Below are 16,386 nucleotides of genomic sequence, written 5' to 3' on the forward strand. Positions count from 1 at the left end.
GTTTTGATCTTTTGAAACACTCCAAAGTTACAGGAATTTCCTCAAAAAAGGAAATTACAGAAAAAAAGGACATACAGATGATAACATGCGAACACACACACACACATGTCATATATAATTGGCATATACATATATACCATTACGTCACAAGGCAAGGTGACATAATGCTAGCATACTTGTTTGCATACTGTCCACACCTTTTGTTTAAATCTTTTGAATCAAAGTGAAAATATATGAATTTTTCATTATAAAATGTCAAATTTTATATCAACAGTTTAATTATATAATCTACAAAATAATTTTTTTTTGTGTATCTGGAAATGTACATTGAAATTTTAACTAATATCGGGTTGCTGAATTCAAAACTTATCAGAATTTGTGTAATTGGTCATCTTTTTTTAGATGCATACAATTTATTTATCAGTAAATGTATATCACTCTGGAATCAATTTTTTAAAAAGTTATTATTTTTGTATATTCATTTAAAATTTGTTTAAATCAACTAAATTTTTATTTATTAACCATAGATAAATTGAAGTACATTAATACAATTTTAAAATTGTATTAATGTATTATTATTGTATTATTAATTTTAAAATAACAGTGTCTAAAAGTCTAAATCATTGGAAATGTCTTTAAAATAACAGTTTTTAAAAGTTTAAATTATTGGATTTGTCTTACCTAAACTTTTTCGCTTGTACAATGTTTGATCAGTTTCTCTAAACAAAAACTAACAATAGTCACCATCATTCCAGGATCCCATCTTCCTTGGTACTGATGCTCCACAGTCAGAATATTCTGATGGAAATGCTCTCCTTGCTTATTGCTGATAGAGCCAAAATTTCTGGGAATAAAGTCTAGATGGGAGTGAATGAATTTTTAATGACATCCTAAACATTGCAGTTTTTTAACAGCTTCTTAATAAAAAAACATAGTTTTCATCTTTTCTGCTGCCTAAAAAACCACAAACTACGTCTTTGAAGGATTTTCATGCAGCTAGTTCACATTCGCTCAGTTTATCATCAAAACTTGAGTCCTTAAACAGTTTCTTGATTTGCGAACGATAAATATATCCTCCTTGAGCTTACCATCACTAAATTTAGGAAAACTTATTTTTAAATGATAGAATCTTGGTCAATCTTTGTTTAGTGCCTTTACAAAATTTTTCATGAGTATTATGTGAAGTGGCAGCAGTAGGATTTTATCACAAATCATAATTAATTAGTATGATTAATGATAAATGCTTTACATTTTTTTTCACCAGCCACAAAGTTGTGATGCAATGGCCAGTTCTTTACTTGGTAATGACTTTTTGTATCCCTGCTATCCAAAGATGAAGAAAACAAAAATATTTTGTAAACCCATCTTGTAAACCAAGAAGTAACTGAACAACTTTCAGATCACTGCAAATTTACCACTCACACTCTTTGTATTTTATTGTTGCTAATATTGATAAAAGTGCTTCTAATATTCATAGTTTCATACATTTCTTTCATGTCAACTGTATGAGTTAATAGAATGGATGGCTGCTTTGTTAACATTATGTAATAAAACTGCTTTCATGCTAACTTTAGAGTCAATAAAAATATGCCATTCTTCAGGAATATGCTGAATTCAAAGTTCTTTCATCAGGCCATCGACATCAATACAAATTTACAATGAATTTTTCATATTAGAATACATTGAAAGAGTTTTATTTCATGTTCTAAACATAGTAACTTTTGTATTTTCTGCTAAAAGATTTCACTGTTGCAGTCTAGACCCAGGTTCAGCTTGCTACTTTGATACTTTAAATTGCAAACTAAATCATAAAGTTCATGTTGTTGAATTAAATGAGGAGATTTCTCATCAGACACAGGAAGAAATTCTTCAACATCCTCTACATCATCTGCTTCATTTTCAGATTATTCTTCTACCAATGTTGGATTAGATAGTGGTACATATACAGGTAACCTCTATCCATGTGGTACTGCTTTAGAGGTGAGGATACATCTGTATATTTTATGAACTTTTTATTTTTGAATGAAAATCCAAATATATTTGTCATACAAAAGTAGCAGTTGGCGAAGTGGTCCTTAGGTTCACGTCAAACCTTTGGTACAGCAAATGGCATGGCTTGTCGTTTCTCCTTCAACCACTCAGTTACAGTTACTGAGCATGAAATGCAAATAACATGAGGCACCCAGATTTTATTTTGATACCCGAGTGCACAATCAAAATAAAATTTATAAGTTGTTTTCATCAATTCAGAAAGTCTTTCTTTCAGATTTAGGCGTAAATTTAACACAGGCATAACAAAAATTGTACAGATGATTTGAACATCCACAAACCCTTGCAGGAGCCATGTTGTAACAAATAAAAATGAGAAAAATCACTTCTGTACTATAAAGAATTGAAAATATAACAAAACACTAATAACTCTGTGAAACACAACATACATTATACTGAATACGATTTTAAGCTCTGTAGTAGACAACAATAGATGCCTGTATGATATCACACAGACATGCTTGTACATGTCTACATCTCATGACACAGTGTATATATATTTTTTTCTTTATTAAACATGTATGGTATATTGTTTAAAAGTAAAAATACAGAATCAATCCTTAACTGTAACTAGCAGTTGATCAAAATAGTTTTATAAAAGTTTTTTACAAATTTATGATTTAGATAAAACCTTTATGTGGTAACACAATCTCAATAGCATATTTGAAATCAGCACCCAAATTACAGCGAGGAAAGTTGTGTAACATGTTACATACAAATTTTGTGTTGACTAGTGTTATTATGTACACATGATCACTTCTGATTATGTACATATGTATACTTACAACATTGTAAACTAAGAGGATGTTAAGCCTAGTCCACATGTGATATATAATTTTGGAAGTGTAAGTATGTACACACACACTTGTGTATATACAATCTATAAATAAATATACATATTTATAGTTATACAGTGTATCTGTATAGTTTGTATACTGTTCATTTACTTGTACATGGACTGTATAGAAACTGCATGTAGACTCTACATTTTTTATTGTATGATTGTAGAGGTAGTTTCTTGAATGCATTGGTTCCCATCGAAATGGAAAATATGAACATTTCTATGCAAATCTTGACATGTGATAGTTGTTTAATTACCTAGGTGTAAACAAATTTGTATATGGGTGTGTAAAAAAAAATTGGCGAGTATAAAAATAATAAAATAAAAATTATAGTATGGACCCAAGTAAACAGCTGAAATTTATAGAAAATTTGCATTCTACACCTTGTTTGTAGAATTTAACTTATGTGAGTGAGAGTACAAAACTCAAAATTAAAAAATGATGTTTTAGAAAATTGACTAAAAAAAATGTCAAATAATTAAAATATCAAATAATCATAAACTCATGAAAAACGTGTGCTTAATATGCACCTTTTTTTTAGGTGTACGTTCTGACGAGTGGCTAGAAATCAGTGACAGCTAACCTGAACTTTGAAATCACTTTGGAACAGTTTAGAAACATTTCTAAAGCCTGCTTTGTTATATACCGTAAATTAGTTTAAAAAAAATAAATATCATGTAAAATTTAATACAGCTTATGTAAGTAAAACAAGGTTTATTTAAATGTTTTTTTTATCATAACCCAAATAAATGGAGATAGGAGGCAGAAATAAGCTGTGATTCATTCCAATGGACTAAAAAAAAACTAATTGTATGTTTAGAAGATAGCCAAATGGACTCTTGTGAATTCATTTGTAACACTGTGTGTCAAGGTATTTTGGGACTTTTTCCCACATCAGGATGTCAATGGTATAAAGCCAGACTGAATAACCATTTTCAACCCTTATATTCTGGAAAACTCATTAAAAGATGCCAAGAGATGCAAGCCTGTAGATCCCATTTTAACAAAACCATACTGATTAACAGAGAATTTCAGAATAGGGATCAACCAATTAAAATTTATAACCAAATAATAAGCTGGGTGTTATGTGTGTTCCTTTATTTAAGTTAAATAGACTTTTTTTTTTTATGGATAACAACTTACCAGATTTCTAAATATAGAATCTAAAGTATAATAAGTATTCAATTAATATACATTAGGGACAGGATTTAAATAAATAGTTATGTTATAAAAATATATAACATTACATCCAACCTGTTCATTCATGGTTTCTCTAAAAAAAACCCAATTTTTAGAATTAACTTAAAAAATACTGTCATCATAATTTTAAGTATTACAAAACTAAAGTAACACAAATAAGGAACTGAAATAATTTTAAAAGTTAAATTCCAATCACAAAAGTTAAATTACAAGAATTGAACTCTCCAATAAAACTATTCTTATAAAATTCAGCACAATAAAATATATAAAAATATAATAATTATATATTAAATATACTCAAAAAAATATTTAATTATAAAATACATAATCCACATTAATTCAAATACCATAATATACAATATATGTAATGTATTGTATACCACAGTGAGATAATAATACCATAATTGAGATAACTGGATGCAGTTTGTAGCATTCTTCCTTATACCAGTAGGTTTCTTCAATGAGCATATATTTCATTCTTTTTGATTTTTGGGCAGCGTGGAGTATGGAGCAACTCAAAAATTTTGAATGGGATTAATGGTAATTTGATACATCAATTTTAAAGAGCTAAATGAGGTGAGAAAAATTATACAATTAAAAGTAAATTCTGATCACCCAATTCAAAATGACAGCCAACAATGTGTTTGTTTCAGATAGCTAGAAATATAATTGTAAGTTCCCTTTAATTTTTTTGTTATTTGAAGTATACTGATTCTGTCTTTGGAAATCTTCTTCAATAAAAGAGGCTAATTCAATAAATTGCAATTTAGAGAATTTGGTCTTCAGAGGGGAGGTGGTGTCAGGGGCGACTCAAAACTTTTAAGTGGGACATATGGTCATATGATACCTTGTTTTAAGGGTCTTTGCAAGACAAGCAAAATGGTATTCAACAAAATTAAATTCTGACCATTTAAGCCAGAATGGCGACCACACAAATGTGATTATTTTAATTTGTCAAATAATTAAATAATAAGTAATTAACTCATTTTTTCACATTAAAATTTTGCTCCATAAAAACATAAGGAAGTAATTTTGATTTCATATCTTGACAATGTTAACAGCTGATCAAGAATTAAAGAAAGTTAAGCTACTTCTTTCAAAATTTATATTCATTGTTGATTTTGTAATAAGTAGCTAACAGATGTTGAAATGTAACTGCATTAGTGTTACTTTTGAATGAAGTTTTGTGTTTTTTTATATTAGCAAGATTAAAATGTTTAAATTATGAAAGTCAAAAAATAAAAAAAAATGAAAGAAATCAAAATTTAAAAAAAAAAACAACTTAATTTAGAATAAAAAAGTTTAATCTGATTTACAAACCTGTTTTTCTTTTGTTTTTTTACCATAAAAGACATAATCTATGATAAAAAAACATTTGGGTAAAAGAGAATGTCTTTTCCAGTTCAAGAAAGAGTAGAATTTCATTCAAAGAAATAAACACATACAAAGGAACAGGTAATGCATTTAATGCATGGCATCCCAGTCACACAATTTCCAGGATCGTAGTTATAAATTTAATAAAAAAATTTCAATGCACTGGTAGCATTTCAGATGATAAAAAGCCTGGCTTTTAAAATACGATAAATACTTTTAAATCAAGGTATCACCATTGCAAACAGGACCATATGTCCCATTTTTAAATTTTTGAGCTGCCCCTGCCCTCCTGCTGCCCCTTAAGGTCAAATATCCTAAATAGGAACTTAATGAGTTAGCCTCTTTTATCAGAGAGGATTTACAAAGAGAAAATCAGGATGCCTCAAATAACAAAAAAAATAAAGGAGAGCATACAACTGTGTGAAACAAACAAATTGGTGGCCGCCATTTTGGATTGGGCGATCAGAATACAGTTTCAGTTTTAATTGTTTTTCTTACCTCATCGAGCTCTTTAAATGATATATCAAATGACCATTGGTCCATTCAAAATTTTTGAGTTGCCCCTACCCCACGCCACCCAAAAATCAAAAAGAGTGAAATATATGTCCATTAATGTAGCCCCACAGTACAAGGAAGCATGCTAAAAACTGCATCCAGTTATCTCAATTATAAAAAAAGTTAGAACAGTGTGTAAGTTATTTTTTAGCAACCCAGTGTAGTATACAACGTATTGTATTATACTGGGTAATTTTAAGTATGGAAATAGATTTACGTTGGATATCTGAGAGATATTTGGAGGCAAAAAGAAATGGATTCAACATAGTTAAAAAAAAACTGCATTAAGATGGGTTTTTAAGTTTTGTTGGCCATCTTGGACTGCCATATTAAATCAAACTTGAATTTTTTTAAATAGGTAGGTGGACATATGACACATGATTTCGATTTAATCTTTTACAAGGAAAACAATGGTGAAACCCTGTTTTTCTGTTAATGCTGTTGTTATTGAGTTATAATCATTCAAAAGTTGCAATGATGGAAAAATTACATTAACCATAAAATGAGGTAAGACGTTCTAAATGAAAACTTTTACTGCATTTTACATTTATAATGCATACAATAACAAACTTTAAACAGTGCTATAATATTGATAATAATAAACAATGACTAATAATTAACAAATCAACAACATATTAAAACAGCTACAAGCAACTAACATTATTTACATTAAATACTTCAATATTTATTTTAAAATTAAAAAAAAATTAAAGCATATCATTTTACAATAAATGTTCAAAATGCTTACTCTCTACAGACTCGCATGTGCTAATCCCAAGTATTATCAATTTATAACTTACCATGTCTGGTGGTACATGAGGAGCAGATTTGTCAATTATTCTTCTTTTCAATTTGTAAATGTCTGCAAGTTTTGTTTTGCAAAAATTATGTTTCAGGTACCCCCAAAAAAAAATCCAGAGTAGACAGGTATGGAAACCTACCTGTCAGTCTATTTTACGGCTCCTTTACACCCATCCAGCAATTTGGAAATTGTTCATTTAAAATTGGCTGTGAACTGAGATAATAATGAAATGGTGCCACATCTTACTGAAACCATATTTCATTTAATTCTTGTCCAACATTTTCCTGGATATTTGGTAAAATCCTCTCAGCTAGCGCAGTAAGCATCTTCTGTAAGATTGTCATCTAAAATAAAAGTTTCTTCAATACAAAGACCAACAATTCCCACCCAAATGTTCACTTTCTGAGGGTGATGTGTATGAGCTTTCAACATCATATTTGCTTATTCACATGGCCATTTAATATAAATGTCTCTTCATCAGTAAGTATTATTGAATTAGAAAAATTTGCATCTGTCTAGTTTTTGCATTGTATTACAATACTTAACTCGGCTGTCAAAATCATCTTCCCAAAGTTCTTGCACCAGGTGTAGCTTATAAGGGTGAAATTTATTTATTTAAAAAATTGTTTGAAGTGAAAAATAACTGATGTCATGTTGGACAACAGCTTTCTGAATTGAAAAATGTGGGTCTTCAACAAAGTCTGCGAACATCCAACGACTTTGCATCAGTTGTAACTATTCTTGATCTACTAGTTGCAAGGACAATTCTTTACAGTACCAGTTCAAACTGCTGTACTGTCTTGATCACAATCAATCTACTTATGGGTTTTCTGTTTGAAAATCTATTATTAAATGAATCACATACCTCTTGCAAAGGCTGAGCTCTGTTGCTGTAACTGTATATCATCAGTTATTCTTTCAGTTTCACTTAAAGAAGGTTTCTTATCTGAAGATTTAATATTTAATAAAATTAAATAAATTAACAAGGAGACGAATAACAAAACTTTCACCAAAAAAACAATTTGAACCACTAGGCCTACAACTAAATTTTTACTAATACTATAAAATTTTACCATTACAAGTATGTTGAAGTAAAAATGTAAAATGATAAGTTGATTTGTTTCAACGTAATACAAACTGCGATGTTGTAAATTATCTGCTGATTTACTCAACTAAATTTCTAGTGTTTCCAGCTGATTTGTTTCATTTATGATAAGTACCAAATATCAGCTGATATTAACGCTGGAAGTTAATTTTTATTTAGAAAATAATGTCAGTTGATATAGTTATTTAATTTGTTCTTGTGTTGTTAATTATTAGTTAATATTATGGCACTGTTTAAAGTTCATTATTGTATGCATTATGAATGTAAAATGCAATAAAAGTTTTCATCCAGAGCAGTTCACCATTGTTTTTCTTGTAAAATTTTAAATCAAAATCTGTCATATGTCCACCTTCCTATTTAAAAAAAAATAAGTATGATTCAATATGGTGGATCTAAGATGGCGCACAAGAATTAAAAACCCACCATAATGCAGTTTTTTTTTTGAACTACAGAACCCCATTTCTTTCTGCCTCCAAATAGCTCTCAGATATGCAGTATAAAGGTTTCCATTCTTAAATATCAGCCTGTACAATGTTAATGTAATACACAATGTAATGTTTACTAAACAGAAAATATATCACAACGTAATGCAAATAAAAAAAAAAAATTTACTACCTAGCAAATGTAACCATGCAGTCACAAATTTCAACAACATCCCTACATCTTTCCATGAATGTGTCAACTTGGTTAAAAATTAATGCCTGACTTTCATCATCAATAACACAAACTTCTTTGTGATATTTTCTGTAAACCTGCACAGACTAAAACAGAAAATAACAATGTACTAAATAAAAGCCCTTTTTTATGCACATTAGTGTTTTTATATATTAGAATTATAAAATATTCTATTATTGTAAACTTACTAAATACAAGCTTCTTGGATACAAAATTGAACAAGATTTAACTACACAGTTCTCAGAATATCCTCCATTAATATGCATACAGAAATAAAACAAATACATAGCCAACAGAAGATAAGGATCAATTTGTGAGAAATTTTCATCAAACTACGAACAGTAAATCAGAAACTTTCACTTACTAAAAGACAAAAAATAGATATGTGACAGATGGAAATTCACACTTGATTTGTTACACATAACAAACATTTTCAGCACATATGCTGAAATTTCTTAGGAAATGTTATAGTTTTTAATTACTGCTGACAGTACAATTTTTATCAGTGGGATACAAGATTGAGCTCATCTTTATTGTTAACTTTTGAAATCATGCATGATATTGTGTGATTTCACACCAATAAGAAGAGACTTACTGCCAACTTGTTTCAAATCTTTTACAGTTTTACACACTCTGTTAGAATCTGCATCACACAAAGAATAGTTTTAGATACCTTCAGATGGGATGCTGCAAAGTTTCATAGGTGTGCATTTAGTTGCTTAGTTTTGGCGATTGAGTACAGCAAAGTAACAAATTTTGACATTTTCTGAAAAATGTATAGTTAACACTCTGAGTACCAACCTACAATGAATAACTTGAAATACTGACCTGGGTCCGAAGCGACCCATGTTGAATTGTCAGGTAAGCAAGTAAAAAAAAAGAAAATTATGGTAAAACAAAGTACAAAATTTTATTTATTTAATATTTATGCAATTAAAATCAGATATTTACAGACACTTTTTATTTTAATTAGATTTGTTGATATTCAAAATCAAGAGTCTTCTTTCGTTTCTACACATTTATCACACACTATTTGGCATTTTTTAAAAGAATGTAGTTTGCGTGTTTATTTTTCTTATTCATCACATTTTCTCTATGTTTATTGTCACTTTACCTGCATAGATACCATCTGCCTCTTTTTCTCTTCCCTGATTGATTGCATCAGGTGTTGGCTGTTGGATTGGTGCTTTTGTTATTTCTCTTCTTGTCATTTCAATCATTCGAATTATATGTTTTCTGTCATTTTTGCCTCCAGTATTTTCAATTTCTTGGACACTTCTCTCTATTGCTGCTTCTAATAGTTTAATTTTTAAATCTTCAAGGTACTTCGAACAATATTGAATCACTTCCGAATTGCTACGTTGTTTAGTACACCACAAAACATACGCGTTATACTTCTAAAAAACTTCGTTAGCTACTTCTAAAAAATTATAAAAATTCTCATTAGCCATCGACTTGTTTTCCTCTTACAAGAATATTCTCAAATTATTTTGTCAAGAATGACTACATCAATTTTGAATTTATTATAATATAAATTTATTTCTGGTTTAAAATTCTTTGATGAATCTGAAATGGTATGCTCACTGTGTAAACTGGACAGAAGAATTACGCATTTATTTCATTTTGGTATGTATGATGTTAATGTTAATTTTTTTGTGAATAAAAAACTAAGGAATATACTGCTCGATCTTTAATTTCAAAAGTATTTTGGTAAATTCTTTCGTTTTGCCTCATAGTGCCAACAAATATCAATTTATCCTTCAAAAGTTCTTCAGCCAAAGATATGTCTGTAAAACAGTTGTCCGTAGTGATATTTCTTCCTGAACCTTTCCACCCTTCACCTAAGCGCTTTACTAGGCTTGTTATTGGGCTTGTTTTTTTTCTGGACAATCACCAGTTTTTCCAATATAAATATCAAAGTTAGCACAATAAAACGTTTTGGCATCTGCCAATGTCCATATTTTTATACCATATTTTTGCAGCTTCTTGAGCATAAATACTCTGAATGAGCAACGTCCATGAAAGTCAACAAGTTGTTCATCCACAGTACAAACATCAGATGGTTCATAACACTCCCTACAGTTCTAACGAAAATATCATTCACTTCTCTAATTGACGGTATAAATTGATATACCAGTCTTCTCTCTGCTCTGGTTTCTAAATTGTAAAAAGCGAAGGAATGTTAGTAACTGTCTAAATCGTGAAGGACTCATAGTAGCTGAAAAATGCATCTACTAAATGAGGGATTTGTGCTCCAAAGACTCTTCAAAGGATGGGAAGTTTCGTGAAATCTACCAGTCAGAAGCAACAGCACAAGAAATGCTTTTATTTAACAGGAGTCAGTGTTTTTCCAAATTTTTTACTTGTTCTAGTGCATTCTTGGAAATTTTTGCGTGGTTTTTGATTTGTACACTTCACAATAATTTCTATTATATCATCGGTGAGAAATAATGAAAAACAATCGAGTATGGTCTGTACATTTTTGGATTTGTAATTCACACCATAATCAACTGATTATATTTCCTGAATGAGTTTTACTTGGTTTGGATCATATATATCTCCATACACGATTCTCTTCTATAACATCTCTGCTCTGTAATTTCTGTTCATCATCATTTTCACTCTCATATTCTGCGTTACTTATTTCAGCATCAGCTCTTTCTACAATCTCACAGTAACCATCACTAAAAATACTAATACCGTCAGAATATCGATCACTAACCAAAGGTTCTTCAGCTTCTTGTCTTTCAAATTCACATAACACATTTTGTATATTTTGAAATATTTTCATTTTCACTCTTCTTAGATTAGGTATTATTCACACTAGAAATTCTCATTACTTAAAAACAAACAAACAAAGTTAGGTAATTTCATAACGTAAAAACAAATTTACTTACTTATTATCTTGGAGGAACCTACGTTCCCCAGGTTAGGTTTTAGTTACCTAAGTTAGTAGTAGGTTGCCAGCCTTCGTGGCAAGAATGCTAGCATCTCGCCCTTTCATTCAAAGGTCCCGAGTTCAAATCCCGGTCAGGAATGGCATTTTCACACACGCTGCAAATTATACATCTCATCCTCTGAAGCAATGGTGGTGCCGAAGGTTAAACAAAAAAAAGTTAGTAGTAGATTATTATAATTGATACAGAATAAAGAGTTAACTTTTTGCTGAAGCAGGTAGGGCAACTGTATCTGTTTCTTAGGTTTCTGGCCTGGGTCCTTCGGGATCTAAGTAAGTAATCTTTCTCTTCAAACTATTTTTTTACAGAAAATATAACATACTTTTTGCCAGTAGTGATGAAATCCTGTTCTTAAATGTTCAATTGTGAAATACCTAAAAGGTTAACAATTTTAAAAAATGAATAATTAAAAAATAAAATAAATTGTGACTTCTGGGTTCATTTGGACCCAAGCTTGGTACTCTGAGTGTTAAACTTAGAGCTGTTACTAAATATTTTATTGATTAACCCTGACAGATATACCAAAAAAGTTAAATTCCAGTTTAAATGTTTGTTTTTGACAGTAAATAGTGTGCTGCTGAATTTAAACAAGTTCGTACATCCATTCAGAATGATGAATGATACGACCATTCAAGATGATGCTCAAAAACTGCTATGACCAACTAAATAGTCACAATACCATACTAAATGACTGAAGGTATGTAAGCTTCCTGACATCATAAATGTCTCGATAGACCATGTCCTCTAGATTTTACATGATGTTTTTGGTATGATAAAGCTTGCCACTTAATGGGTGTGGCATTGTTAATCAATCAAAAATGAATTCCATTGCACACATATGACTTATTTAAATGCAGATCCACTAAATTTCTTCAATGTTGGGTAAAATTAGATGAATCATGCATTCATCATTACATGCCAGAGACCAAACAGAGAGTAAGAGCAGGTAAAAGTGGACTAAAGAAACAAAAATGGTTCCATATGTATGAAAAGTCATGGCTAGTTTTTTGGGTACGGTGCTCTTATACTACTGAAAAAAAGGCAGGTCCATCACCAGAGACTGAGTATTATGCTTGATTACTAGAGTAACTTAAGGGTGCAATTCAGGCTAAACATCCACATCTGGCCAAAAAAGAAGTGCTCTTTCATCATGATAATGTGCCTGTACATACATCTTGGGTTCTTACAGCAAAACAACATGATACTTGCTTCAAAATGTTTCTATATGTGCTGTATTCATCAGATTTGGCTGCCAGTGATCACTTCCTCTTCCCCAAACTTAAGAAATGGCTAGGTTCACTTCAAAGATTCACTTCAAATGGTTAGTCAGTGCTGAGACAAAAGTTTGAGAAATCATGTTATACTGAGGCTGCTAAAAATGTTGGAAATATTGGTGTAAATTTATTGAACTGGAAGATAAAAAAATAAAAATAAAACAAAATCTTTGAAAAATCTTGTATTTTCTTTGTCAGACTTAAGAAATTTCCAGATGGCCCTCTTATGACTAATTTTTGTCAGCCGGGTTCCCAACTACCTAAAAAACCCTAAATAAAGATTAATATCACACATAAAGATATTTACTCAAATAAAAAAAAAATATTATTTGTAAAATGGTAAAGAAAATTTCATTTAATGCAAACAACAGCTATGTATGAAGCTTAGCTATAAATTAAAGAATAAATTCATTTATTAACCCCTTTCTGTATAAATGTGTTTCAGGTAATTAAGTAACATTTCTGTCTCCAGGGCACTGACTTTCTTCAACAGTATTCTATAAGAGAGAGTACTCTCTAAAATAGGTACAATCTGATTTCTTTCATAATCATACAAAGTGGAGCACCTTTCATTTTCATAATCAAAATTATAAAATTCAATCCTACATGCTCTGATTCTACTGCTTAGCCACTGCCCACTCTAAAAATACTAATGAAAAACATGGACCCCTCTTCAACTATTACACTATCCTTAATCAGAAACTTGTTTTTCTAATCTAAATATCTTCTCTTTTTTTTCTCCCTACTCCCCCGGGTCGGTTATCCAATAAAGTATTCTCAAACCGGGGAAGAGTCTTTATACTTAAAGTAGGCCTTCCCGCCCACTGGCTAAAATTCCGACACGGCAGGTCGGCCTCCCCGGTCGAATCTTTTGTTATTTTCTATTATCCCGGTCGGATCTTCTATTATCAACTGCCTCTAATCCCCGGGGCGGCCCATCAGGGTCCGGCAACGCCGTCGCCCAGACCCACCCCAGAAACCGGGTCTCGGTCTTTTCAGTTGCCTGCCTCAAACCCCACAACAAGGGACCAGGCCCAACTATGCCGTTCCAGGACCCCGCCGCGAGGCCCGGTCTCGGTCTTAATAATTCCCCACAAAAACCAATCGCGAAACGCCTACAAGCAATCCGATACATTCATATGGAATCCATATTCATCACTAACTTTGTACTACGGTTTCAACACTCGTCTGCCGATATCGTCTTTTTCTTTTAGGACTAGACATGAAAACCTTTCGAATTTTCGCCAGTTTTGATCGGAACTTAGCATAAAACTAATTAAATTTTCTGGTCTAAGATCTTGAATACCCGTCCGGTACCAATTGTCCATTTCGAACACTCAAATATGGTGTGTTCTGCTGTGTCGTCATCCTCGCAAAACATACAGCATGGGGAATTTCTTCTCCCAAATCGGTGTAGGTAGTATTCAAAATTACCGTGTCCTGAAATCATCTGCAAAATATGGAAATTGACTTCCCCGTGTCTACGGTTCACCCATTGGTTAAGATCTACAATCAGCCTTTTAGTTCACTCGACCCCTTGATGTTGATCCCATCTACGCTGCCATGATTGCATCACGATATCCGCAGCATCTCGAGGATTCATACTCTGGAATCGGAGCCATCTTGCTATTATTTGAAGCTCTATTGGCATCGCCGAGGCTAAAACACATGCCGTTTCATAGGATAACGTCCGATATCCATACGTCACCCCCACCAAGGCACGTCTATGCACCCTCCTCATGAGTATCGCGTCGTTCCTTTCTGTAAAAATCACGCGGTGCCAAATCGGCGCCGCATACAGCAAAACAGAAGTACAGGCAGAAACCTTAACCCTGTGTTTAGAAGAGCGAGGTGCGTCGCGCCCAGACATTAGTACTAGAATAGCCTTAAGTGTCTTTTCTGCTGCTTTACATCTATTGATCACATGAAGGCCGAAATTTAATGACTTATCTATGATAACACCTAGACATTTGGTTTGTACAACCCTTTTCAGTTCATGGTCACCTATCCTCAAAACGAGATCTCGTAGGTTTCTTTTCCCAGCAAGCATTATATAATCGCACTTATCAAACGATAACATCAGACCCTGTTCAGTAAGCCAGGCGTGAACCAGTTCCAATATTCGATTCCCATGGTTCTCGAGCTCAAACTCGGTCCTAGCACTAACAAGAATTGCCAAATCGTCTGCATAAGCAATAATCTCAGTCTCCGCTGGTAATTTGAGTCGTAAGACGTCCTTGCTTAGTGCTTAGAGCGCTTAATTAAATAGTTAAGCGTTCGTCTTGCCTCAGTAAACATATCCATAGCCTCTTCATAAGTTGATCCTCCTGTTCTACGAGTTCTGCATTTTTTCCTTCGCCAGAATTGGAGCCTCCGACGCTGATCGGCAATTTCCGCCGTCCACCAATAAACAGGGTGTTGTCTTTTATTGCCCAAAGGTATTCTAGCCATCTCTGTGACAATTATTTCCTGCAATATTATAGGTGTAATCCTATGATATTGCAGGTCCTCCCATCAAACAATTTGCTTGATATTCTGTCTACAATTATATCCACCTGTCTATCAGTAAGATGCAATGGTCTATGTATATCCACATTACATGTCAAAGTATCCTTCATCACCAGCAGTGTAGCATAGTGATCGCTTGCCGTCTCAGCCCTCATAACACACCACTGAAACATTGTCGGATCCCATCTATTATCTACTAGAGTGAGATCTAGTACCGAGCGATGATCCTCATAAGCCTCATAAGTATCGTTAAGGCAAAACAAACCAGTCATCACCATCATATCCGTGAAGATCTCACCTCGCCTGTTAGTATAATTACTACCAGCTGCTGTTGTTTTACAGTTAAAGTCACCCAGAAGTACAACTCTTCTAGGCGACCGCACAACGACTCCCTGGAGCTCATTAATGTATTGTTCATAAATATCCAGGTCAACATTAGGGCTAACGTAACCAGCAATCAAAACCATACCCGGTAACACTACGGCTATCATACCTTCACCCCAATAATGGAGTTGCCACCCGTATTTATTGCTAACATTCTTAACGGCAACATCGCCGGCAGTGTCTGCCCACCAATCCTGTCTAGCAGCTGTATTGTAATTAGGTTCAGTGGATACAATAAAGTTCAACTCCGCCCCTCTTCAGTGATCTTCCCCACTAAATCATGGGAAAGAAAGCTCCGGTTAGCATTTGTTAATAGGAATCTAGGCATCAGATCTTCGTCCGCACATCGTGCCTCCAGTACGGTGTTATACGCTGTTGCAATCTAAACACTTCATCGGCTATCTGTAATCGTGGATGAGATGTCCTTTCCTGCCACAGTTGTAGCACAGCCACTGCCACAGTCCTATCAGGTCCCCTGCAGTCTATACTCTTGTGACCAGTCGACCAGCACCTATGACACCTCTCGTATTCAGTTCAGATGTATGCACGGCAGTGCACCCATCCCACTTTTATTCTATTCACCACCAATTTCACCGCAGCCCTATAATTGGTGAGTATAGTGGCATTTTGTGTGTTACCATAAGCTTGCCTTATGGAGGAG

The 16,386-nt window shown here is 32.8% G+C and overlaps 1 protein-coding gene across 1 annotated transcript in view; it reads right to left on the bottom strand.

Annotated features, from left to right (window-relative positions):
- Nucleotides 1-16,386, bottom strand: part of kl-2 (dynein heavy chain 2, axonemal kl-2) — a 408,181-nt gene that overhangs the window by 369,769 nt on the left and 22,026 nt on the right. Inside the window, exons 6-8 of the mRNA XM_075354141.1 lie at nucleotides 15,354-15,930; nucleotides 11,169-11,346; nucleotides 8,543-8,688 (exon numbers count right to left, since the gene is read on the bottom strand). Coding sequence (XP_075210256.1) covers nucleotides 8,543-8,688; nucleotides 11,169-11,346; nucleotides 15,354-15,930 — 901 coding nt within the window. The remainder of the gene's footprint in view (nucleotides 1-8,542; nucleotides 8,689-11,168; nucleotides 11,347-15,353; nucleotides 15,931-16,386) is intronic.

Source organism: Lycorma delicatula, chromosome 1, assembly GCF_047948215.1.
Source record: "Lycorma delicatula isolate Av1 chromosome 1, ASM4794821v1, whole genome shotgun sequence".
NCBI classification, from domain to species: domain Eukaryota; kingdom Metazoa; phylum Arthropoda; class Insecta; order Hemiptera; family Fulgoridae; genus Lycorma; species Lycorma delicatula.